This window comes from Megascapheus bottae, chromosome 2 (genome assembly GCF_031878675.1).
Source record: "Megascapheus bottae isolate mThoBot1 chromosome 2, mThoBot2.hap1, whole genome shotgun sequence".
NCBI lineage: Eukaryota > Metazoa > Chordata > Mammalia > Rodentia > Geomyidae > Megascapheus > Megascapheus bottae.
In genome coordinates this window covers 78,142,212-78,168,950 of record NC_143510.1, presented here as the reverse complement: position 1 = coordinate 78,168,950, position 26,739 = coordinate 78,142,212, and the positions used below count along the sequence as shown (strand labels likewise).

The 26,739-nt window shown below is 38.4% G+C and overlaps 2 protein-coding genes across 3 annotated transcripts in view; one reads left to right on the top strand and one right to left on the bottom strand.

Annotated features, from left to right (window-relative positions):
• LOC150067367 (uncharacterized) overlaps positions 1-26,739 on the bottom strand; it is a 135,838-nt gene that overhangs the window by 26,133 nt on the left and 82,966 nt on the right. The gene's annotated exons all lie outside the window — the stretch shown is intronic.
• Positions 1-26,739, top strand: part of Ntn4 (netrin 4) — a 93,751-nt gene that overhangs the window by 52,739 nt on the left and 14,273 nt on the right. For both annotated transcript variants that reach the window (XM_090328429.1, XM_090328430.1), the window contains exons 4-6: positions 1,439-1,565; positions 5,340-5,528; positions 26,157-26,370. In XM_090328429.1, the coding sequence (XP_090184555.1) occupies positions 1,439-1,565; positions 5,340-5,528; positions 26,157-26,370 (530 nt within the window). The remainder of the gene's footprint in view (positions 1-1,438; positions 1,566-5,339; positions 5,529-26,156; positions 26,371-26,739) is intronic.

The following is a 26,739-nucleotide window of genomic DNA, read 5'->3' as shown; positions in this document are numbered from 1 at the left end:
TTTTTTTTTTTCAATGAAGTCCTAGTTTTACTTGCACATTTTTCACAAGCATCAAATAGTAGGTGATCTTTCAAGCTTGAACAGCAACAGTTGTATCGCTGAGGAAGGATTTCTTGTTTTAAACTGTGTAGGTAATGATTTACAGCTATTTGGGGGTAATTCTCAAAAGGACAGCTCCTTGAATTTTTCTGGGTGCAGAAAAATTTGCTGGATTAACATCTTTCAGACCCTGGGAGGTTCATCCCAATTCTTAGAATGAGTGTGCAAGGGAATGCTCCAAAATCCTTAATCCAAAGGGAATTGACCTCTTCATAATTATTTTGTAATACATGTGACTGTTTGATGATGTTACCCTAAATACCTGTAACCTCTTGAGGCCTGGAATTTGTAGAACAATATGAATCTATGAGTGGAATGAAATTACTAACAGGCCTTAGACATCCTCAGACCAAACCAAATAAACTAAAGCTATGAGAACAGTTGAGTTCCTCTAAAGAAAACTAACAATATTTTCAACATCTTTGGACAGCCTTCAATAAATGGTAGCTAAAAGTAGAACAGATAGAAGATGGCAGTAAACAGTAATTAACAAAGAACCTTTTGAAATCCTTAATGTGATTTTTAAAATATATGTGGGTGCCATCATCCCAACAATAAAATAAAAATTAAATACATATATATATATATATATATTTGTGGGTGCCATCTGCTTTTGGAAGGCACAAGTTGGGAAAGGGAGTTGTGGAAGAGAAACAATAAAAGGGGAAGGGAAAAGATCATAATAGGCAAGATAGAAAAGTAAAATAAATTTTGCTTTGGAGTGAAAAAAAGTGTATCTAACCTTTTGATAATTTCTTACTCAAAACTCCTCAGTAGATCTACATCATCTACAGGATACATTTTGGCCTCTTAAGACTGATGTTTAGAAATCTGGACAGAACCTTTTCAGTGCATACATCTGGTTTATTGACTGTCCTTTGAATACTCCTTTGGTGTTCTTACCTTCTTATCTTGGCTCCCTAAAGACAATACTGTGCACCCATCCTGACACACTTTAGAGACTGCACTGTTTTCTATATGAAGCATTTATTGACCTTCTTCTTTAGCATATTCACTTAATACTTCTTAACAATAATCTTTCTTTCCTTTCCTTTTCCTTCCCTTTCCTACTCCCTCTTCTTCTCCTCCCCCTTCCTTTTCCTTTCCTTTCCCTTCCCTTTCTTAGCATCATATGTCCAATAGCCATGAAAAAAATATTACATATCTTTTAAACTAATCACAAGATAAACTATTGAGGGAGGAATCTTTTCTCCTGCTAGCTAATGTCTTCAGGAACGTAGACAAATGACAACAGCTAAAGCCTTCAAATGGGATGAGATTGTGGGAAGAATGCCCTTCCTGGCCTCATTTGTCTCACAGCTCTCAATGTTGTTTGCAGGTTCATGGGAAGTGCATGTGTAAGCACAACACAGCAGGCAGCAACTGCCAGCACTGTGCACCCTTATACAATGACAGGCCTTGGGAGGCAGCTGATGGCAGAACAGGGGCTCCTAATGAGTGCAGAAGTAAGTAACAAGACAATCATGCTCAAATGTCTTTTTTTTTTTTTTTTGCTAGTCTGGGGCTTGAGCAATGGGTCTGAGCACTGTCCTTGGACTTTCTCAAGGCTAGTGCTCTACCACTTGAGCCACAGCACCACTCCGACATTTTTCTATGTATGTGGTACTGAGAAATTAAACCCGGGTCTTCATGCATGCTAGGCAAGCACTCTATCACTAGACCAAACTCCCAGCCCTCAAATATCTTTTTATAGAAGAAACTTATCTATGAAGCCCTTGCTATCTCTAGAAACAAAGTATGAAGTAGTGGGTATCAGAGATTATAACCTCCACAATCTCTATCCATTATGGCTTCAAGCAATGGGAATATTTTGTAAGGATGTTAAAAGGACAAATTTCCCAAGAATATGTTCCCTGTTTGCTCAGATAGTTTGTGACACCTAAACAAAATACTATGAGAACTGGAAATAATGGAACCATGAGAGACACAAGAGCACTTGAAGTGACCTGAGCTATCCTCTCATAGCTGAGCTGTGGAGCTCTAATGAAAATGGCTATTTTGAATCAATTCTCAAAACAAGTCAATGAAACAAGTGGTGTTCATCCCATTTTGGGGACCAAGAAACTGAAGCTCATTAAGGGCCTTGACAAAGTTAATAAAATGAAAGAGTCAAGAATTGTTGGTCCCAAGTCTTGAGACTCCAATTAGATATTTTTTCCCATAATATCATGTTTTCTTTTCACTTGCTATATTGTAGTAATGGGTCAGATTTGAAATTAAGCACTAAATCAAGAATGAGATTTTTAAAAATAGGACTAACTCTGGGTTTGAGATTGGAGATTAGATAGGAGAGTAAAATCATACAAATACAAACTATTTTTCTATTTGCAATTTTAACTGTTAAGAGACATTCACATGTCCTTAATTATGTTTATATTCCTAAGCCTTATTTTTTACAAGGGCTTTTAAAGAAAAGTACCAAGGGTGAAGTTGTGAGAAGTCTTTTCTCACACATAATTTCAAGTTGAATTGATTTATTTCTAGGAAATATGAAGGACTTCCTCAAAGCATGAATCTAAAGTTATCTTACAATTTTTAAAGACATGAATCTGGTCAAAATATCAAAACACATCAAGGAAGCAATGAAAAACAATAGCATAAATATGTTCAAATACAGCTGACATCCACAAAAAAGTCTAGATTCTCATCAAAAGAATTTAAACTATTTCTCTCAAATTCCTGGAGTGCCATTCTGATCCTTTCTTCAGAAGTCCATCCCATATTTAAATATATGTAGAATATAGACACAAATCACTTGATGTTACACAATTTTAGAAATGTCATTGAGCACTGGGCACTGGTGTCTCACACCTATAATCATAGCTGCTCAAGAGGCTGAGATTTAAGGATCATGGTTCAAAGCCAGCACAGACAGGAAAGTCCATCAGACTCCAATAAATTATTCAGAAAGGGCCAAAAGTGGCACTGTGGCTAAAGTGGTAGAGTACTAATCTTAAGCCAAAGAAACTCAGGGACAGCACCCAGACCCTGAGTTAAAGCTCCAGGACTGGTGCAAAAATAAACGGAAAAAAATGCCATTGATAAAGAACATAGCTAGCAAGTTAAATAGAAAGCCCACAGAGTGGGAGAAGATCTTCACTAGCCATAAAACAGACAAGGGCCTCATATCTAAAATATACCTACAGTTCAAAAAATTGAATCTCTCAAAAACAAATCCTCAAAGAAACAACCATCCCATTAAAGACTTAAGTAAGAGAGATGTCTCTGAAGAGGAAATAAGAATGGCCTATAGACACATGAAGAAATGCTAGACATCTCTGGATATAAAAGAAATGCAAATCAAAACAACTTTGAGATTCCACTTCACTCCAGTTAGAATGGCCATTATCAAGAAATCTAATAACAACAGATTCTGGCAGGGATGTGGCCAGGAGGAATCATTACTATACTGTTGGTGGGAGTGTAAACTCATTCAACCACTATATAAAGCAGTGTGACAATTCCTTAAAAGACTAAACATAGAGCTTCCCTATGACCCAGCAATCTCACTCCTTGGCATTTACTCAAATGTCCAGAAACAAGGGCATACTAAAGCTACTAGCATAACGATGTTTATTATAACATTATTTACCACAGCTAAGATATAGAACCAACCCAGATGCCCCTCAGTAGAAGAATGGATCAAGAAGATGTGGTACTTATACACAATGGAATTCTATGCTGCTGTCAGAAAGAATGACATTGCCCCATTTGTAAGGAAATGGAAAGACTTGGAAAAAATCATATTAAGTGAAGTAAGCCAGACCCAAAGGAACATAGGCTTCATGGCGTCACTCATTTGTAATAATTAGTACACATCTAAGATTCTCCTAGCAGAGGATCACAATAGCTCAAAAGCTATGTACATATGGTCATTCAGAATGAGATTAACGTAATGAGGTTATGGAAACAAAAGGTTTACCTTTGGGATTGTTGTTCTTAATGTACTAAGTAAAGTTATTTCTTTTCTCTTTTTTTTCTACTTATGGTTAATTTCATGTGGTTACTGTGTCTGACTTTGTTACCTGGTATTCTGTATATACTCTTACTTATTTGAAATAGGGAAGGGAATGGGGAAAACAAGATGACTAGGGGACGAGGGGAGACAAAGGGGGACAAAAACATGAGAAGGGGTATCAAGTTTCAAGAAGTAATGTACCCATTACCTGACAAATGTAACTGTAACCCTGCTATACATTATCCCGACAATAAAATATAATTTAAAAATGCCATTGAGCAAAGGTTACATAACACAACAAGCCACCTCTGTAAGAAAGTGACATGTCTAGAGCTAATTGCCTTATAGTTACCAAGTGAGAACATTGGGGTGCAGTACTCCATGGAAGACTAGTCAGTAGTTCTCACAGAAGTTTCTTTCCAGGCTCCTGAGTGAACATGTATTCTGCCTTGCATCTGCCATATAACTTGTCCTTTTCAAATAATGCAAGACAGCCTTGGCTTTTCTTAATAAGGTCAGGAGACCCATGGTGATGACCCTTGGGAAGTAGCAAGAGTGGAAATGGTGAAATGTTATCAAAAAGGGAATACAGCTGGGTGTTGGTGCCTCCTGCCTGTAATCGTATGTACTCAGGAGCCTGAGATTTGCAGATCATGATTCAAAACCAGCCCTGGCAGAAAAGTGAGTCATGTCCAAGTAACTACTCAAAGCCCAGAAGTGGAGTTGTAGCTCAAAGTGATAGTGCTAGCCTTGAGCAAAAGAGCTCAAGGACAATGCCCAGGCCCCGAGGTCAAGCCCCAAAACCCAGGAGAGAAAGAGAGAAAGAGAGAGAAAAAGAAAGAAAGAAAGAAAGAAAGAAAGAAAGAAAGAAAGAAAGAAAGAAAGAAAGGAAGGAAGGAAGAAAGGAAGAAAGAGAAAAGAGCGCACACGTACAAGAGAGGGGGAGGAGGAAGACATATAATGGCCATTCACTCATAGGCTTCCCAAAATACAGTTTCAACTCTGCCCAAATAGACAAATTATACTTTGTTGACTTTCCTGCATATCCTCATACTAACTTTTTAGCCTACTAAGTAGTAATCTATTGAAGGCAAGGGAAACAAGAATGGGCATGGAGAAGCTAGACTTCCTCAACATGTTCCTTTTTACATTTTACATTTTTATTCCTATACTATATACACCATTCACAAGGTAGAAATATGACTAATAGGATAATGTGGCTTATCTTATTTTTAATTCTTTGTGTCCATCTTTTCTGTAGCCTGCAAATGCAACGGGCATGCTGATACCTGTCACTTTGACATCCATACATGGGAAGCATCAGGGAACCGTAGCGGGGGTGTCTGCAACAATTGCCAGCACAACACGGAAGGTCAGCACTGCCAGCGCTGTAAGCCTGGCTTCTACCGCAACCTCCGCAGACCCTTCTCTGCTCCAGATGCTTGCAAAGGTAAGTGAGCTTATGAGGCCTAGAATAAAGGGTGTTTTGTATAAGAGATGAGTCATTCCCTCCTTTACTTTCCTGGTCCATAGGAGAGAGGTCATGAAATTCTCAGGCAAGAGACCTGTGAAGATTGGTTTTCATTTCTTCACTGATAAGGGAGAAGAATCTTCAACCAATTAAGCTAAAATAGTACAATATTTATAAAGGTAGTATCTTTTCACATTCTCCATGAAGTAAAATAATTTCTTATAGCATCACATTTCGGGGAACAAGATAATGAATAAAAGGGAAAAAGGAAGCCTGGCTCTACCTATAATCCTAGATACTCAGGAGGCTGAGATCAGAGTATCTCAAATCAGAGGTTTGAAGCCAGACCATGTAGGAAGGTCTAAGGTCTATGAAACTTTCATTTACAATAAACTACTTGGGGGGTGGGGGGAAGCCAAGCTTTTGCTAAAAGCTTGTACAGTGCTAGCCTTTAGCAAGAGAAGTTCAAGAATATCACTCAGGTCCTGAGTCTAAGCCCCAGGATCAGTAAAGAGAGGGGGTGATGGGAGAGAGGGGGAGAGAGGGAAAGGAAGAGAGAAAGAGGAAGAGGAACAGGGAGAGGGAAGGTGGGAGAGGGAGAAAGGGAGCGGGGGAAGAAGAGAGAGAGAAAAGAGAAAATTTGAGGAGGATCTGAAGACTAAAGAAATACATGAGTAAAGATTATATAATGTATGGACTGGAATTAATGAAGAGTGTTTATATGCATCTGGGTCATCCTACCATTGTTCTCTATGGGGTACTTAGACATCTTAAATACCCCCCAGATTTTGGCTTCATTATGAATGCCCTTTGGTTGGCACTGCTCCTGTGCATCCCTGTGGCTTAACTTGGAGTCTAACAATAGTTTCATGCCCTCCTCACAAACACTAACTCTTATAGAAAGTATACAGCTTTTTTTTGGTTGGCATAACTTGAAGAAAAAGTTTATTTTTTAAAAGAACACATTTTAAGGGATCTAGCCAGTTCATGTGGCATGGCCTTCAACACATGACTATGAAGAGTGCGTGCAGAGATTTGGATAAACAGCTCAAATAACACATTGGTATTTACATGTCTGTCAGCTGGGAAATTATGAGACAACAGAAACAACTCAGGAGTACAAATAGAGATTAGTTATCATGCTCTTCCTTTTCCTATCAAAAACACCATGTTCTGACCCGAAAACAGGGACAGGAAGAGAGTGATACAATAGAAAGTGAACATTTAAAAACTTTTGAGTTTGGGCTTGGAATTTGGCCAATTGGTAGAGTGCTTACATCGCATGTACGAAAACCTGGGTTTGATTCCTTGGCACTACATGCTTAGAAAAGGCCAGAAGTAGTGTTGTGGCCCAAGTGGTAGAGCTCTAGCCTTACGAAATCCCAAGAACAGTGCTTAGGCCCTGAATTCAAGCCCCAAGACTGCCAAAAAAACCCCAAAACAACAACAACAACAACAAAAACAAACAAACAAAAAACCCTTGAGTTTGTGGGGGTTTTTTTGTTGTTGTTGTTGTTGTTTTTGGCCAGTCGTGAGGCTTGAGCTCAGGGCCTAAGCACTGTCCTTGGACTTTTCTTTTTTTTCTTTTTTTTTTTGCCAGTCCTGAGCTTAAGCTCAGGGCCTGAGGGATGCCCCTGGATTTTTCTCAAGGCTAGAACTCTACACTTGAGCCTCAGCACCACTTCTGGCTTTTTCTAAGCATGTGGTACCAAGGAATCAAACCCGGGTCTTTGTGCATGCTAGGCAAGCACTCTACCACTAGGCCAAACTCCTGGCCCCGCTTGGACTTTTCTTAAGGCTAGAGTTCTACCACTTGAGCCTCAGCACCACTCCTGGCTTTTTGCTATGTATGTGGTACCGAGGAATTGAACCCAGGTCTTAGTGCATGCTAGGCAAGCACTTTAACCACTAGGCCAAACTCCCGGCCCCTGTTTTGTTGTTGTTAAAAGAAAAACCAGGGCCTGGCAATTTTGAAGAGTGACCAGTGCTAGGGAGGTGATTAAGGAGAGGGTGATGGAGGTAGGAGCCCATTATAAAGGATAGAATGTGGTGGACTGGTGTGGTTAGCAACCATTTCTCTTGATTTCCAGCGCTGATTAACTTTTACAGGGCGGGTATAAAGTGACTCCATTTAGAATGTGACATCATCTCTTCTCTCTGTGGTTCGATGTTGTCAGGGCTAAAATCTTTACTGGGGTTTTAGGTACTCATTGCTGAGACAGCTTGTCTCAGTTGGACAAGGATATGAACTCAAGGCTATGACATTTGCAGTTCTGCATCCAAGTCTTCTGAATAGCCTTGGGCACCTGGTAGAGAACTGCCCCAAGTAAGAACTTCTGCTTTTACTCCACCCATAAAAGCCCATCAGCAATCAGACCTGGTGCAACCTCTCTGGTCCTGACCAGGGGATTTGCCCGAGAGTGTACCCTAATAAGCTTTCCTCTACTTGCCAAAAAAGAAAATGAAAAAAAGAAAATCAAAACATTGCTCTTTAAACCTATATATTTTTAACTTCATAGAGGAGAAAGTAATGACCACTGAATTTTACAAAGAGAATATGAAATAGCATGAGTTTGGAGTGTTCCTAGCAAGAGCCCCACCAGTGCCATAAAGGAACTGAAAAAAGAAAGAATGGACACAAAGGCAAGAATGTGCCGGGAGGGCACCAGAGCAGTATGAACATAAGAGCAGCAGAGGATGAGTGATTGGCTAGAGCTGACATGTCAGCAAATGAAGAAGTAATTAACAACCGGTCAATATGCTTCGTTTGGTATAACTGACTGGGACTGCCAACTTGATATTTATAGGTTATATTCAAATATCCAAAAAACAAAACCAGAACTGGGAAGGTGGCTTAGTGGTAGATTGCTGTCTAACATGCATGAAACCCAGGGTTTGATTCCTTGGTACACATAAACAGAAAAAGTCAGAAAGTGATGCTGTGGCTTACGCGGTAATGTTAGTATTAGTGTTGAGCAAAATAAGCTCAAGGACAGTGCCTAGGCCCTGAGTTCAAGCCCTAGGACTGGCAAAAGAGAAAAAGAAAACTAAAACCATTTCAATGAACTCATCAGTACTATATGAAGACATTCTAAAAACAATTACACAATAACCCTGAAACATAGTAACGTAACCATGATGTATTTGTCTGGATGAATTCCTCAGCTTCTTAAAGTTGTCCTGAGATTCACTTACATGTGGGCTACTGAAAAACTTAAATTTAGAAACTAATAATAAGTCACATTGCTAATCACTTCCTAGTATGGGTTTCCATACAGGTACCTTCTTCCAGAAAACTACTCTGGTCCTTCTCTTTCCTTTTCTTATCCTGCAGTTGGTCTCAACACTTGTTAGCTATCCAATCCTTCTACTTAAATACTCCCCATTATATATTATTTGATTGGTAATATGTTTGGCATTTTGTTATTTAGTAATATTTGCATATCACTAATTCCTTAGCAAATGTATCCCTGTATTGTCTCTTTGGATACTAGCACAGATAATAAAGTTTATTAAATATAAGTGAATAAAAATAACATATATTTAGTACTTATAATGTACCAGGCTTGTACAAGGTGCTGATAGAGATGTTGCTATAGCTAAAAGTTAGCTCTTCAATTTTGAGTTTGAAGCCAACTTGCGCTCCCCAGTGTTATCTTGTCAGGAAGGGAAGAGGAGCAGCAGGGAGGGAAAGGTAAGGGAACAGAAACAACAGAGAAAAAGAACAAAACCAGTTGAACATCCAAGCATGGTAATGCAGGACTATAATCCTGGCACTAAAGAGAGTAAAACAGGAGGATCATGAATGAGTTTGAGGGGTGCCTGAGCTACCAAAAAAAAAAGTTAATTTAAAAAAATTTAAACTATTTCAGTGTGTGCTTTCATCAACAAGATGCACAATGTTATTTAAAATAATAGTTTTATTGTATTTGTTCTACTATGCTTAACAGAATTGTATTTGTTCTACTATGCTTAACAGAGCAGAAAAGCAACAGCTCCTCAGTGTTTGGTCCACAGACTAGACTTATTGGTGTATCTGGTCATTGATTAGAAATGTACACTACAACATCAAATATGCACCTTAACAGAACTCCCATGTCCAATGTTAAGAATGCTGTAGACTACTTCTCAACAAAGATTAAAAGCATTTGAGCCAGTTACAGTGGCTCACGTCTATAATCCTAGCTACTCAGAAAGCTGAGATCTTAGGATTGTGGTTCAAAGCCAGCCTGGGCAGGAAAATCTGTGAGACTTTGATCTCTAATTAAGCACCAAAATGCTACAGCCATGGCTTACTGGTAGAATGCTGGCCTTGAGTATAAAAACTATGAACAGTTTCCAAGCCCTGAGTTCAAACCAAGCCCCAGGACCAGCACATTTAAAAAACAAGAAAAGTATTTTAGCACTTATTCTAGAGTTAGTTTACAGTAACTAATTTTCTCACTAAAACACCAGGCATGAAACTGATTTTGGTAGGAATTACATGAGGAATATTTTTCCACAGCCTCCAAATTTAGGAAATGATGAATTCAGCAAAGATTTCCTTATGTAAGGATTTCTCAGGGCCTATTTGTTGATACTCATTATAAACTTCATTTTTTGACCATATTGATATTATTTGAAGAGACATAACCTAGAAGATTCTGCATATTGGTTTCTAATATACACATGTTAGAGGCTACGGTTATATAATAATGAAATTAATCTTAGGTTTCTGGCAGTAAAATAATGGCATAGTGTTAACTAGCCCTGGGCAGTCTCCAGTCTGTATCTTCTCTATAGTTGGAACTACTGAAGATCTGAAGAAGCAGCCCTGAAAAATGTATTAGAAGTATATGTTACCCTGGCGCCAGGAGTTTGGCTTAGTGGTTAAAGTGCTTGCCTAGCATGCACAAAGACCCGGGTTCGATTCCTTGGTACCACATACATACAAGAAAGCCGGAAGTGGTGCTGAGGCTCAAGTGGTAGAGCTCTAGCCTTGAGAAAGTCCAAGGACAGTGCTCAGGCCCTGAGCTCAAGCCCAGGACTGGCAAAAAAAAAAAAAAAGAAGTATATGTTACCCCTCATTTTAGTTTAGAAAACATTTGTCAGGTGTCTCCTTTTTATTAGACATTGTTGTGTCTTATCTTAACATTCTACAGTGCAATAAGGTGGTGATGATAATGAATAACAGAATAGAAATAACTATTATAATAGAATACATTTGCCAAATGAATAGTGTTTTCTGTTCTATGTCCAAAGGACAATGTATAAATTAACTCATTTCAGTTTTGCTGAGTGCAGTAATGAAAGACAGAAAGATAGTACAGAGTGCCTTATAGAGAGTATGGAGGAAGGTGGGACAGTTTAAGAAGGCTTCCTTGAGGTAATCTCCCAAATATTTCTTTGATAGATGCTTTTATTTTTTTCCCTAAAAGTTGTTCAGCTAAAGTTGTTCAGTTTTCCCTAAAGCTTGCTCAGCTTTTCAATATAAGTGGTCACTTTTGTTGATTTTAATGAGTTGATCTAGAAAATGAAGTGAATTAATGATACATTCTATCTAGGCCCATTTAATGTATTCAACAAATGTAACTATAATGATATTCATGTTGGGAATCCGTTTTAGGTAGTTTCCCACCAAATAAGCCAAAACTTATTGGTCCCATTAGTAGTCTAGAGTGTTTTTCCCCTCTTAACTTTCCTAATAATCACTGTAAGCTAAATGTGATGATCCTTATGTGTACATATTAGTGATTATAAATTCAGCAAACCTGAATAAACAAGACCCTAAACCAAATCTACTGGACAATAAATTTATTCCTGGGAGCAATTAAATCATCTCGGTTCTGATTTCCGCTTTATTTCAACCATGAGCGGAGTCTACTTTGGGACTAGACAATCAACTGCACATTTTCATGCCAAGATATCACTTCTGAGGATTCCAGAGATGTTGTTTGTTTTTGTAAGACAAGTGGAGATCTCTGAAACTGAATTTATTTCTACAACTCAAGGGGAAAGAAATGTTTTAAAGGACAGTGCACTTAAGGTCTGTAAACACAAGGGAAAATGTGAATCTCTCCAGCTGAAACAAGAGCTGAGAACAGAAATGGAGGCTTAAACTAACTAACTGATAACAGATAGAAGGAAAATGTAGTTCTGAAGGACTTCAAGCAATATTATCTCACTTTTAAAACAGAGATGAGTTCTTCTAGCAGAAACTCACTTGAAATCTCTAAAGATATTGGTATCATATAATCTACTAGATTTTTATTTGGTAGTCCCAGGGCCTGAACTCAGGGTCTGAGCACTCTCCTTGGGATTTCTCAAGATTAGAGCTCTACCACTTGAGCCATAACCCCATTTCCAGCTTTTCCTATGTATGTGGTATCAAGGAATCAAACCCAAGTCTTTATGTATATTAGGCAAGTACTCTACCACTAGGCTAAACCTCCAGCCCAATCTACTAGATTTTTCTATGGCAGGCATATTACAAACATAAGAATAACCTAACCAAACAGTGTTATAGTGACTTTCACTGTGTGGGATGGGGGGATGGGAGGTAATTTGTAACATTTACCAATTTCTATGAATTAAATATTCTCACTGTGGTCAATTTTAAGCTACTAGGCCATTCTTTTTTCCTTAGGAAGGCAGATAGGAGTGATAAGGTACAAATCAGATGGTTTCTCTACTTTAGACCAAGCTTAGCCTTCACTTTCATAGCCTACTTCTCTAAACTCAAGCACTTCTCATTGCTCCCTGTGATTACTGGCTTGTAAATCTGGATGTGGATTGGAATCACTTGGGAGCATTTATAGGGATTCTTGATGCCCAGGTCTGACTCAGAACTTGTAGCAGAGCATCAGGCTAGAAATCTTTGTATCTTTACAAGCACTATTAGTGATTTCCAGTTTTGTCTTTTAGTTTCCTGGCTGGCATCTGAGAATGAATTCATGTGCCAGTTCTATTTCTGGGGAGAGCATTGTTCATTTCCATCCTTGGATGAAAGCTTGTGAACTAACAATCATCTGTAACTTAATCTACCACTGAATTAGCTATATCTCTGGCAGAAAACTCTAAAGGATTACCCAAACTCTGGCTAGACACACTTTTTCTGACATACCAAGCAAATGCTCGTCCACTGAGCTAAAGCCCCAACTCTGGCAGAAATTTTAAGATGTCTGTTCTCTATGTAAACATTTCAAAATAAATTCTCTATCCAGAGAATTCCCTCTTACAATGTATAAATTTATTTGACCATAAACTCTCTCTTTAGTACACAGCCAGTTATCTGTATCCATGACTTCTATGTCCAGAGACATGGATCATATGGCTTGAACTCAGCACCTGGGCACTATCCCTCAGGTTTTGTGCACAAGATCAGCATTCTACCACTTTGATCCTCAGCTCCACTTCTGGTTTTCTGGTGGTTAATTAGAGATAAAAGTCTTACAACATTCCTGCCAGTCCTAGCTTTGAATCACAATTCTCCGATCTCAACCTCCTGCATAGCTAGGATTATAGGTGTGAGCCACCAGTGTTCAGCTTCATAATTTTTAAATATTGTAAATTCTACGAAGATACCACTTATTACTTGGTTATGGTTACCATAACTATTTGGCATCTTTGTGAAGAAAAGGATCTATCATCTAAATCTCTTTTGCTTTTTTGCTTCTCTTTATTCTTTCTGGTTTATGTGAAAAGTACTGATAGAAAAGTACCTAAATGGGAAATACCTTTCCATCTTTCACAATCTACTCGTAAGTACCTTCTTACAAGGTTCTCAGGAAGAATTTCTGCTTTTCTCTGTTTACTCATGTAGCTGTCCAACAAGTATTCACTCTTCCTCTACTACAGTGAGTCTTCCTTTTGAATTTCCTACAAGTAAAAATTATATCCTGAACATCTTACCACAACTCATCTAGGAATTCATAGGCTCTTTCTATTTTCCACTCTTGTGTCTATGTCCAGTCAATCTTTTCTCAAGACTCTCTGAGGTCTTTTCACATCATAACTTAGTGGCCTTTCTCTTTCAAACTCTAGTTTTGGCAAAGTCACATGAGTTCATTCTGTGTCATATAAACAGTATGGATGTCTTTGGTTTATATTCAAAGCAATTGTGAGTGACTCCAGCATAGAATTAATATGAAGTAACTGTTTTTGAAGCAAACTTTAAAGAGAATCAGCAAGGTGGCAACAATAGCTGGAAAACCTTAATCTTATCTTTTCTTTCAAACTAAGAAAAAAAACCAAAGGATTAAGAAGTGAAAAGAATAAAGAAAATAGATCTATTATAATAATGTAATGATTACAATAATCATTTTAAAACATTAAATAAGCTAGGTATGTTGGTATATGCCTTAATCTTGGCTACTGGGGAGGTGCAGGCAGGAGCATCTTGAGTTTGAGGTCATCTTAATGAAGTTAGTAAGACTCTATTTCAAAAATATAAAATAAACACACACTAAAAACAAACAAAGAAACATAATACCTAGGAAAGGACCAAGGGGAGAGAGGAGGGAGAGGAGTATGACGCCATTATGAGGCTCTGGGTTCAATCTCTGATACTGAAAAAATTAATAACATATTAAAATTCATTCTTCAGAAAGAGCACCTTTCAGATGGATAAATAATAAAAGTCAGGTTTGGGAAGAGTAGTAAGAGAAGTCATAAAATTCTCTGCAATGATTTCCAAACAGAAGATGTAATTTATTGAATAAATAAATAATATGCCATTCTATATTTAATGAGAACAAGCATCAGATAATCAAGAATTGGACAGTATCAAAGCCTTCAAGAAAATCAGATAAATTTGGAAAGGTATAAAAAAGAATACTAGGGGGCCGGGAGTTTGGCCTAGTGGTTGAGTGCTTGCCTAGCATGCACGAAGACCCGGGTTCAATTCCTCGGTACTACATACATAGAAAAAAGCCAGAAGTGGTGCTGAGGCTCAAGTGGTAGAACTCTAGCCTTGAGAAAGTCCAAGGACAGTGCTCAGGCCCTGAGCTCAAGCCCAGGACTGGCAAAAAAAAAAAAAAAAAAAAGAATACTAGCATTTGTTGAGTGATGGATATAGATAGGCATTGTGCTGGCAATTTACATAAGTTATGTCTCTTAGCAGTCCATGAGTTACAAGTTTCTTTTCAATTTACAGATAAAGATAGTAAGGCTCAACTTGATAGCAAAGATTATTTAAGTTCACACAGCTAGTCAGTGGTGACACAGGTTTGTTTGGCCACTCAGGAGGCTGATATCTGAGGATGACAGTTCAAAGCTAGCTGGGGCAGGAAAGTCTGTAAGAATCTCATCTCCAATTAAACACCAAAAAACTGGAAATGGAGCTATGGCTCAAGTGAGTACTAACCTTGATCACAAAAGTTCAGGGACATTGCCCAGGCCTTGAGTTCAAACCCAAGGACTAGCATTAAAAAAATCTGAAGAATTGTATTCATCCTCAGGAATCTTAGTACAACAACAACAACAACAAAAAATGGAGGTGACTGAAGTGTTCCCAACAGGCCAATGAAAACAGAGATATTAATGAACAGTACAAGATAAATGTACTCAGTTAACTAAGAAACTTCTCAGGGGAGATGACAAAGGTATTTTACAAATATTCTAAAGGTACAAGAACATACAGAAGTGTGGCAAAAGCAAAATGTACTACCTTCAGCTATAATTAGGTATAATTGCATGAAGGGGAAGAAAAGACATTTCAGCTTGATTAATGTCAGAAAACTAAATTGTCCCCAGTGAGAGTCATATATAGGTAGAGAATGTCTCCTGAGAGTTAAAATGCAGAGCTTTCATTGCAAATACAAAAAACAAAACTGAATTAAATGAAACATTAAATGTAGGAAAGTCATGAACTGGTGATTCAAAATAATCTATTGTGTTTTGACCATTTCCATTTTCTACAGGTTTTTGTGTATACATTTCTGTTTCTATTACCTTGGTATTATGGGGTTTGAAGCAAAGAAACTAAAAACCCTATATAAGGACTTGTATGAGTCTTTCATGAGGTTTATCAAAAACAAAGTCACAATTGCTGCTTACTGAGAGGCTCTTTCCTTCATTCATTCAACAAAGACTGAGTTGGAAATATGAGTCAGGCTTTTATGGGGGTATACAAGTAAGATCAGGGAGGGTGAATGAAGAAGACAAATGAAGATGAATAGGGCCAAGGTAACTTAAGTTTGTATATGAAAGCAGAACAATGAGATCTGCTTAGATTGTTTTAAGAAGGGGAAATGAGATAGAGGAGAGTGATACAGGGGTGAAGGATGGTCGAGATACATTACATTCTTTTTTAAAAAAGAAAAACAAGTATGTACTAAGTGGCATAATTGTTCAATTTTTTTTTTTGCCAGTCCTGGGCTAGAGTTCAGGGCCTGAGCACTGTCCTTGCACTTTCTCAAGGCTAGAGCTCTACCACTTGAGCTTCTGCGTTACTTCTGGCTTTTTTCTACATATGTGGTACCAAGGAATCAAACTCGGGTCTTTGTGCATACTAGGCAAGCACTCTACTACCACTAGGCCAAACTCTGAGCCCAGTTGTTCAATTTTTTAAAAACTAAACCTATTCAGTGCCAGGCCCATTCTAATCACTGAACATAAAATAAAATGGAGTCCCTACTCTCATAGAAGTAGATTACTGTTAAATTCCCCCAAGTAAATAAGTAATTAAATACTATATATAATATGTAAGAGAGGAGGTACCATGACATACTATAGAAGGGACTAATCATATCAGTTCAAAGTGGGAGATCTAAGATCCAGATAGTCAGTGGAAAATAAGATTTGTTTCTTCAAAGAAAAAAGAAGTTAGGGGCCGGGAGTTTGGCCTAGTGGTTAAAGTACTTGCCTAGCATGCATGGAGACCCGGGTTTGATTCCTCGGTACCACATACATAGAAAAAAGCTGGAAGTGGTGCTGAGGCTCAAGTGGCAGAGCTCTAGCCTTGAGAAAATCCAAGGACAGTGCTCAGGCCCTGAGCTCAAGCCCAGGACTAGCAAAAAAAAAAAAGAAAAAGAAAAAAAGAAAAAAGAAGTTAGGAATGACCCTACTTGGGTGTATGGATTTGGGATATATAAGTAGATTTAGAACACAGGAGATGGAGGAGCTAGTATTTCTTCAATAATAACAATAACAATGGGGAGTGTGGGGGGGAGGGAAATGGGTACCAAGACATGTGAAAGGGTATCAATGTATGTGAATTAATGCACCTTCTATCTGGCAAATATTATGTAACCCTTTTACTAATTACAATAAAAAATGCAAAAAAATAATAAAAAAATAACAATAACAAGTACAGACTTGATATAACCAAATTCTTCAAAACAAAATAGTGTCTACAATTATATCCAATGTTTTCCAGCAATAACATTTTTCTATATATTCAAAACTGCTTTCTTTAGTTTAAATTAAGCAAACCAAGAGTATAAAATGTATTTGTTTTTAACTGCATAGGATTTCTTAGATATACTCAGGAATAAATAGTAACTGGCTCAGTTACAACTAGTAAACAGGAAAGGAATGACACAAAAATCAAATAGAAGGTCTGAGCAACAGTCACTTAGTAAAGAACTAAAGATAAAGAGTATGATTTTGGTATTTATCTGCATTATATATCCAAAACTTTAAAGAAGACAGCAAGGAAATGTTATTCTGCCTTATATTCATTTTTTAAAGCAGTGAGATTTATGCAAATCTTATACATAAATGGACCTTGCTCTTTTTTGTGGGATGGAAAACTCATTAGATTGAGTTTTAGTAAATTAAAAACAAATCTTAATTTAGATTACTACTTCCTTATAAGGTTATTCAAGTATAAGCTTAACTGAAATTAAATATACCCTGAACTAGCTATCACTGAACACTATGTGTGTAACATTTCCAGGAGCAATAGAATTATGTTTCATAGGAACTATAGTACCTTTCACAGAGTGAAGTTCATTTATCATTTTTTCTTTATTTCTGGCTATTCAGCTACTGGAAGAAGTAATTAATAGTAGAAGGAAAGGAATAAACACTACTAAAAAGAGAAGACTCCTTTTATCTAGTCTTTAATTTCACACTTAATATATTTGTAACAGTTCATACTATCTTCTCACTGCTTGGAGCTGCATCCCCTTTCAGTCATATTTCCTCTAAGAACCTCATCCAGCAGCCGGGAAGATGTTGAAATGAACTTGTTATTAAAAATTCTCCCATCAGAAGCTCTGGAGGGCCTTGGCCTTTTCAGGAGAGAATGATGTTGGGAGACTGGGAGGCGCTGCTGAAGGAGTGGCCATGGGGTGGTGGTGAAAGGTCTCTTTCCCAGCTAAGGGCCTTGAACTTTGAGTTCTGTTTTTAGAAAAGCTAAATCAGAAGCAAATACTTTCAGGGTATTTTGCTCCCAATGTAGCTTTTCCTAACGGGGGAGCAAAAGTTAAAACCATCAGGTAATACTGAGGAGTCCTGAGAATTTAGAGGAAAGATGCCAAGCCCAAGAGCCTGTTCTCACTACACTCTAACCTCCTGAGCCACCGCACCATTTCTAGAATTTCTGTGTATGTGGTACCTAGGAATTGAACCCTGGACTTCGTGCATGCTAGGCCAGCACTCTACCACTAGGCCAAAATCTGGGCCCCTAGATGGCATTTTCATAATAATGGTTTCAAACCAAGAGCTGGTAGTTCACTCCTGTAAGGCAGTGAGGTTTGTATCTTCAGTTAACCAGGGAAAAGCCTCAGTACCATTTTTTTGGCCAATCCTGGGGCTTGAACTCAGGGCCTAAGCAGTGTCCTTGGGCATTCCTCAAGACTAGGGCTCTACCACTTGAGCCACAGTACCACTTCTGACTTTTTCTGTGTATGTGGTACTGAGGAATTGAACCCAGGTCTTCATGCATGCTAGGAAAGCACTCTACCACTAGGCCACACTCCCAGCCCAATTTATATTTTTAAAGAATACTTGTGACAATATTTGATCATTTAAATAACATTCTCACTTTGTCACCATGGTTCTAAGTGAGAATAGCTTAGGGTGACTATTGTAGGGGAAAATGATGGCTCTGGTATTGAATCATTTACTGTCTAGATAGGCCATACCGCTCCTAAATATATTTGGTTGCCACTGGAAAGTTTCTAAGGACATTTTTCCAAAACTGAACAAAAAGAATAATGTTCAGAATGATAGAAGATTGCTCAGTCTTTACTAATGAGATTCATATCTAATAAGAAGGCAAAGCTGAAGTCAAGGACTTAATGCTATTCTGGGCCAAACTGATATTCCTTGTAAAAAGTGTATGCTATAGTTGAAGTTTGAGTCAATCATCAGTACAAAGTATATGCTGTGACTCAAAATTAAACCAGAACCTAAGTAAAGCCTTCCTTCTGCTCAAGCAAGAAGAAAATATATTGCATTCTGGGAGAAAATAAGAATTTCACATCAGATATTGACTGCTAGCAAGGTGTCAGGACTTCTGCCTAGAGCTAGTTCTGCATAGTTTCCCAGTGGTATTTTTAATCTTGTAATTATGCAAAAAAGTCACATTGACAGAAAGCCACTAGCACATGTGATAGGATCACATTCTTCTCTAGCCATTCCTGAAATGTGTGTTGGTTTTAATATGTAGGGTCTTACAAGAGAGGTCAACTCCTAGAAATATTCCATTTTCTATTAGTAAAAAATTATGGTAGCTGGACGCCATTATTTTAGTATGGATGAGGTCCTATAGTATCTCTCCTCTGACTCAATCTTCCCTGGCTCCTATCAAGAAACAAACTGATTTAACAAAGGAAATAGTAACTGTTTGTTGATTTAGTCATCTGAAAATCATAAAACTTTTACATGTAATTTCATTTCAAGTCTTTTCTGGAGACATGCCTCTACCAAGCACAAGGTCCTGAGATCAAATCCCAGTACTACAAAAAAATAAAAATAAAATGAAAAATGAAAGAATGACTAAACCCAGAAGTAAAAAAAAAACAAAACAGAAAGGGGCATTAAAGTCATTTCTATACTATGGGCTTATAAATGTACCAGCTAAATACTTCAAAGAATAGGTGAGATTGGCTCATGTTGGAGCTTATAGATATCTTGACACAGAGAGAGAAGGAAAGCACCCATTGTCTATAAGGCAAAACACCCATTGTCTATAATGCAACATGATCACAGCTAGAAGAAGAAAAGTTATTTTTAAAGCTCTGTGGGTGCCAAAGGACAAGATTATATTGTGTTGCAATAAAGAATGATTTCTAAAGGAAGTTAAACCTGTCCCTTTGATAGGCACCTGGAGTGGCAGCCCTGGGCTCTCATCTGGGGAGGTAAAAGAGGCTGATGGAGGGAAGAATGCTGAATCCCCCTTTTCTCTTCCAGGCATCATTGCATCTAAACTTCAAAGTCCTGTCTTGCTGGGGAGGAGATGTGGCTTAAGAGATACAGCATCTGCCTCGCATGCACAGGCCTTGAGTTCAAACTCCAGTACTGTCAAAGTAAAAAAAATGTTCTGACAGGGCCAGGAGTTTGGCTTAGTAGTAGAGTGCTTGCCTAGCATGCACGAAGACCCAGGTTAAATTCCTCGGCACCACATACATAGAAAAAAGCCAGAAGTGGTTCCTCGGCTAAAGTGGTAGAGCCCTAGCCTTGAGAAAGTCCAAGGATAGTGCTCAGGCCCTGAGCACAAGCCCAGGACTGGCCAAAAAAAAAAAAATGTTGTGACATTAACAAGATATGGACCAACAGAACTTATACTGAGCACTTTCACCACTTCAAATGGATGAATTCAAACAATGCTCAGAGCTGACATTTGAGATGTATCTTGAACTAGGGGGTATAAATTTGAAAGACAAATGTAGGAAAAATAATTTCCTTTATAGAAATTAATACAGGCACAGAAATGGGAAAAATGAGATGTATCCACAAATGGTATCAATTGGAATAAAAACTACAAGGGAAAGAGTAATGAAAGGTAAACTGGAAGTAGGCTGGGGTCATATTATGAAGGCCTTGAAGGGCTTGGGTAAGGAGTGACTACATCTTTAAATTACCAATGTTTTGTAAACATTAGTTACCATTAATAACCCATCATTTGCTAGTAGATTGAATGAAGAATATGACATTCTTCCCAAGAGGATAATTCATACCTTTTCCTGAAAAAGCAACATTTGAGGCTGTCTTACTTGTTTTCAACCAAGGAAGCATGTGGATTTGAGGATAGGAGATTATATATAGTAAAGAGTTTTTGCAAACTTCACCCTAAGTAATGCTAGCTTGTGAACCAATGATCAAAAAAAAACCCAAAACACTGCTACGTGGGTTTGATTACAGAAACTAATAAAGTATTCTCTAAATAAAAAAAAATTGTTAAAAGATGAGAAATCTAAACAGAGTAGTATGCCACAACTGTCTACTCATTTTATCTCTGGTTCTTAGAAAAGCCACCAATGTTCAGATTGACAGAGTTCCTGGCCTATTATCAGTCTTAGATGACTTGAGCATTCTGTGGTTTAGCATTGCTTATTACTTGAGACTCTCAGTCTTTGGTTTCTATAACTTTCTTAATTTTTCTCTTCCCTCTTTACCTGGCCCCTGATGATCTGTTTCATGAGTTACCATTCCTGTAACTGTCTCACTACATGGACATCCTTCAGTGGGTACCTTCTTACTCTAACACCAACCCAGAGAGGTATCAACCAGCCTTCCTCATCAACGAACAACTCTCAAAACTATTCAGTGACCTCAACTTTTCTCTTAAGCTTCAGATTTCCAGTTGTCAAAGGTGATTTACTAGCATTGCTCAGTTGGTATGTCTGAACTCATCCTTTTCTCTTCCCTTCCATACCTTTTCTCCCCATATAGTTCTATTTTATTCAAGTTCCTCTGGCCCTATACTCCAAGTCTATAAATACTGTCACTGACCATTTAGTTACATAAATGAGGAACTCTGAAATCTTGTTCAACTTCTGTTTTTCCCTATCAACATTTTCTTATTGCTCTTCTAGATGGTCTCAAAACCCTATTTATCTTTTTTAAGGCAGGACCTCACTATGTAGCCCAGGCTGGTCTTGAACTTGTCATCCTATAGCTTCAAACTCCTAAGTGCTAGGGTTACAGGTATGCATCATCATACCTTCTAACACTTTTTAAAAAATTCATATACAGGGGCAGGTAGTTTGTCCTAGTGGTAGAGTGCTTGCCTAGCATGCATGAAGACCCAGGTTTGATTCCTCGGTACCACTTAATAGTAAAAGTCAGAAGTGGTACTGTGGCTCAAGTGGTAGAGCTCTAACCTTGAGAAAGTCCAAAGATAGTGCTCAAGCCCTTGGTTCAAGCCTCAGGATGGGCAAAAAATGAAAAATTCATTTGCAAACTTTTACCCCATTCTCAGATGTACTTACTGCCCTTGTCATTACCATATTATTTGTCATTTCTTTGATTTCTCTAGCACAAGTCTGGTCTTTACCATGCCACAAAAGTGTCTGTTGGGCCAGGAGTTTGGCCTAGGGGTAGAGTGCTTGCCTAGTATACACGAAGACCTGGGTTCGATTCCTTCGTACTACATACATAGAAAAAAAAAAAGCTGAAAGTGGTGCTGAGGCTCAAGTACTAGAGCTCTAGCCTTGAGAAAGTCCAAGGACAGTGCTCAGGCCCTGAGCTCAAGCCCAGAACTGACCAAAAAAAAAAAAAAAGTGTCTGTCAAAATCGAATTGTAGTCAGGCACTAGTGGTTCTTGCCTGTAATTCTAGCTACTCAGGAGGCTGAGATCTGAGGATCATGGTTCAAAGCCAGCCTGGACAGTAAAGTCCGTGAGGCTCTTATTTCCAATAAACTACTTACAAAAAGCCAAAGTAGAGCTGTTGCTCAAGTGGTAACGTGCTAGCCTTGAGCACAGAGACTCAGGGAGAGTGCCTAGGCCCTGAGTTCAAGCCCTAGGACTGGCAAAAAAAATTCAATTGTAACTATGTCATGATTCTTCTTGAAAACTTCTTATTGTCCATTGTACCCACAGAACAAAATTCAGCTTCTTGGAATGGGCCTTTCCATAATCTGGACTCATAACATAGTCCAACCCAACTCTACAAGTTTTTATTCTGCCTCATCTCCCTTCAGCTGCTTTCCATTCTCTTCACATTCCTCAAATAAGTCATTTCCTTTCTTACATGATTCCCACAGCCTGGAAAGTCCTTCAAATCAATTCCACAAATGCTTATTTGGGCATCTCCTATGTACCAGACAATACTTTGAAAAAGCAACAAAACAAGAATAAGATAAAGATCCTTGTCAGTGAGTAAAGGAGACTAGTAAATAAACAAAAAATAATAATGCATTGTGATACACACAAAATAGGAAATAAAGAGAGAACAGAGGCAACATAGAGGAGTGTGGCTAACTGGAGGAAGTGGGAGAAAAGACAAGATGGGGAAGGGAGTGCAAACATTACCATGAGCACTGAGGAATGAAGGAACTTAGCATTTCCACAATGGAGTAAAAGGTTCCACGTGATACAGGAACAAAAACTGCAAAGGGAGTGTACCATGTACCCAAAACTAGCCAACATGGTTTTATGGTAATTTCACCATAAGTAAAAATGCAAACTTATTTTTCAAAAAACAATGAGGAGAGTATCTTAAAACTAACTTGGATGAGAAATTTCTACCTCCTCATCCTTTGTAACTTGTTAAGCTGGATTGTATCTGTAACAAGCCCTCCTTTGTAAGCTCTATGTGGTTCTCTTAGCCTAGGTCATCTCTTCTTTGGAACAGCCACAGGTCTCTATATACACCTCTAACAAGCACATCACCTTGTGTGGAACCCTGTTTCCCCTACAAGGCTATGAATTCCATTCTCATGCATAGAACCTATATCCATAAAAGACTTAATTACATTACTTATTAACTAATTTATTATTAGTAAACTATGTGCCAGACCAAAAAAAAACCCAGCTTTTCATACATTGTCTCATTTCATCCTATACCTATACAAAGATAATTATTTCAATTTTTAGATTCAAAGGGCTTGAAATGTCAGGGTAGTTACCTTGCTGAAATGCCATATAGTTGAGAAGTGGAGATGTGAAGCTAAATTGAGTTTAAACAAACAGTAAATGAAGTTTTGAAGAGGAAAAGGGAGAAAATGGGATCTAGAATATTAGTTGATAAGACATGGCAGGGAAAATTATTCTATATTAGGCACTGTGTTATGTGCATTGCTAGAATTTCATTTATAATAACTTAGAAATGCTCATCACCCCTGGCCATAAAGGAACTGCAAATCAAAACAAAACTCAAACATAGACCTTCCATACTACCAAGACATAGTACTCCTGAACATCTACCCAGAATACCATTGAGCCAGGATATGATAAGGACACATGCACTTCCATGTTCATTGCCACACTATCCACAATAGCCAAGATATGGAACCCTACCCCCGACAGTAAATGAGTAGATCTAAAAAGATGTGGTACCTATACACAATGGAATTTTACGCAGCCATTAGAAAGAATAAAATAATTCATTTGCAGGGAAATGGGTGGAACTAGAACAAGTCATGTTAAGTAAGCTAAGCCAAGCTTAGAGAGACAAAGAATGCATGTTATCTCTGATATGTGGACATTAGAGCTAAAATGCACTGGGATAAGATAAGTTACACCGGATTCCAGAAACCCACACATGGTGAGACCAAAACAGGATATTCTTAGGAGAGAAACACAAAGGTGCAATATCTAAGTGCCTCTTCATAGTTATATAAAACAATATACATGCTGAAATGAAATGAATCCTGAGATATAGAAACAAGAGACTCCTTTTTTTTGGTGGGGGAGGGATTTGAACCCTGGGCCTGGGTGTAGTCCCTGAGCTCTGCAGCTCAAGGCTACTGCCCTACCCCTCCCTACCTCTTGAGCCACAGTTCCACTTCCAATTTTCTAGTAGTTAATTAGAGATAAGTGTCTCGTGGATTTTTTTTAGTGCCCAGACTGCCTTTGAACCTCGATCCTCAGATCTCAGCCTTCTGAATAGCTAGGATTACAGACATGAGTACTGCACCTGGCTTTTTTCTTTCCTTTTTTTCCCCCTTGCTTTTTTTTGTTTTGTCTTTAGTTTTCAATGATTCTGTCTTCTTTACCTTATGTATAATATCTTCAAAAGGGTTGAGGGGAGGGCAAGAATTCAAAGGAAAAAGTGCAGTAGTGGAGCTCACTGGGCACTGATGAAAGTAAACTACACACCTCAAGGGTGGGAGTGGGAGGGTGGGACTGGGAGAGAGTGAGGAACAGAAGACACTGTAGGAAAAGAAATGTACTCATTACTTGACTGATATAATTGTAATCCCTCTGTACATCACCTTTATGATAACAATAAATTAATAAAAGAAAAGGAAAAAAACTGCCCTTACAAAATCATCACAAGCTGCAGATTTTGCAGTAGAACAAAAACAAAAACAAGGTTCAGGAAAGGTTCCTTTCTTGCCTTGAATCAAAGGCCTAATAAAAGACAAGGGTATGATTAAGATCTCTCTAGCATTTTGCACGTGATTCTTTGAGAAGTTATCAAGATTTCCCACAGTTCAAGCAATTGGAAAGGAAATCCCACTAGCTTTCATACTACCTTTGCCTAATGACAAGCATTTATATCCACAGGCTCTGCCTTCTGTTCTGTCAGTGTGGCCTGGCCATGCACCTACTAACACCTACACTTCTGTACCAGATTTCATAACCCCTTCCCTCCAACAATTCCCTCCTCTCTTTTTTGTTCATTAACTCTCTCCCCCTTTTACTAATCATTCCCATAACCATCAACATGAAATTTGTTATAATTTCTTCCTACTTAAAAGTGCAAAATTCCAAATCATCACTTGAGTTCATATCCCTATCCAGTTGACAAAATTATCACTTCAGTTCTGGGCCAGAAATTCTCTCAGCATAAACTCTACTCCCATTCTCAATTGAGTTCTCATTTGCATTTTTTGTCAGTACTGGGGCTTGAACTCAGGGTCTGGGCACTGTCTTGGGGCTTTCTCAAGGCTATGGGCACTGTCTTGGGGCTTTCTCAAGGCTAGCGCTCTACCACTTGAGCCGCAGCACCAGTTTCAGCTTTTTCTGTATATGGAATCAAAGCCAGGGCTTCTTGCATGCTAGGCATGCACTCTACTACTAGCCCATGCTCCTGACCCTCATTTACATTTCTTCTCACTACTGTGCTGAAATGATTCTTCAAGGACACCAGCAGCCTTCCAGTTGTTAAACTCAGGCAACCACTTTCATTCTTCACTTTCTTTGTCCTATTAACACCTATCTGACACAGTTTATGTTCTCTTCTTCCTTAGCACTTCCTGGGTTTGACTTCTTTCTTTCCTCCATGACAGTTCCTTCTTATGTTTTCTTCGCTGGTTCACGATCATCACCTCAACTGAAAGCCATTAGTAAAGTTAATAAGTTATGTGGAGCTTTTTATAGCAGACATGTTTTTTCTGACTGTTTTAACTCTATAATTTAAGTGACTGTCATACCCTGTGCATACACCAACTGGCTAACAGGAGTCTCAGAAGTAAAGTGTGTGCTGACAAAAAGCCATTCGGGGGACTGTCAGGCCTAACCTCCACACAAATGATCTCCAGTCCTTTCTTGTGTCCTTTTTGTTGTAGTATGTTCCTGCCATCCAGTTGGATCAGCTGTCCTTCCTTTCAGCTCAGTGCCCTTTTGTGACCCCAGCAATGGGGACTGCCCTTGTAAGCCTGGGGTGGCAGGGCCACATTGTGACAGATGTATGGTAGGATACTGGGGCTTTGGAGACTATGGCTGCAGACCTTGTGATTGTGCAGGGAGCTGCGACCCTCTCACAGGAGACTGTATCAGCAGGTAAGCGTGCATGCCTCTTGCTTTTATCTATGTGTAGTGCAGATTCTTTTGAAAATTTGCAAATGATTTGACAGATATATTATTTGCAAATCTCTGAAGAATTTTTGTTAGTTTGCAGAGCCAAGTATTCTGATCTTCCAAGATTCTGAAGGTTACCTAGTTTATTTTGCAAAACAAATTATCTGTCACAATAATTAAAACATGGCTGCTTTCTGGAAAGTGAATCTTGGAAGGTAGATGATAAGGTGTGAATCTCTAGGAAGAGATACCCACATAAGTTCAAAAATGTTACTTAATAAAATCATCACTGCCACTGTTGTGGAGGGTGAAGTGAATGAAGTGATGCCCTAGGCAACCTCAGCTTCCAAA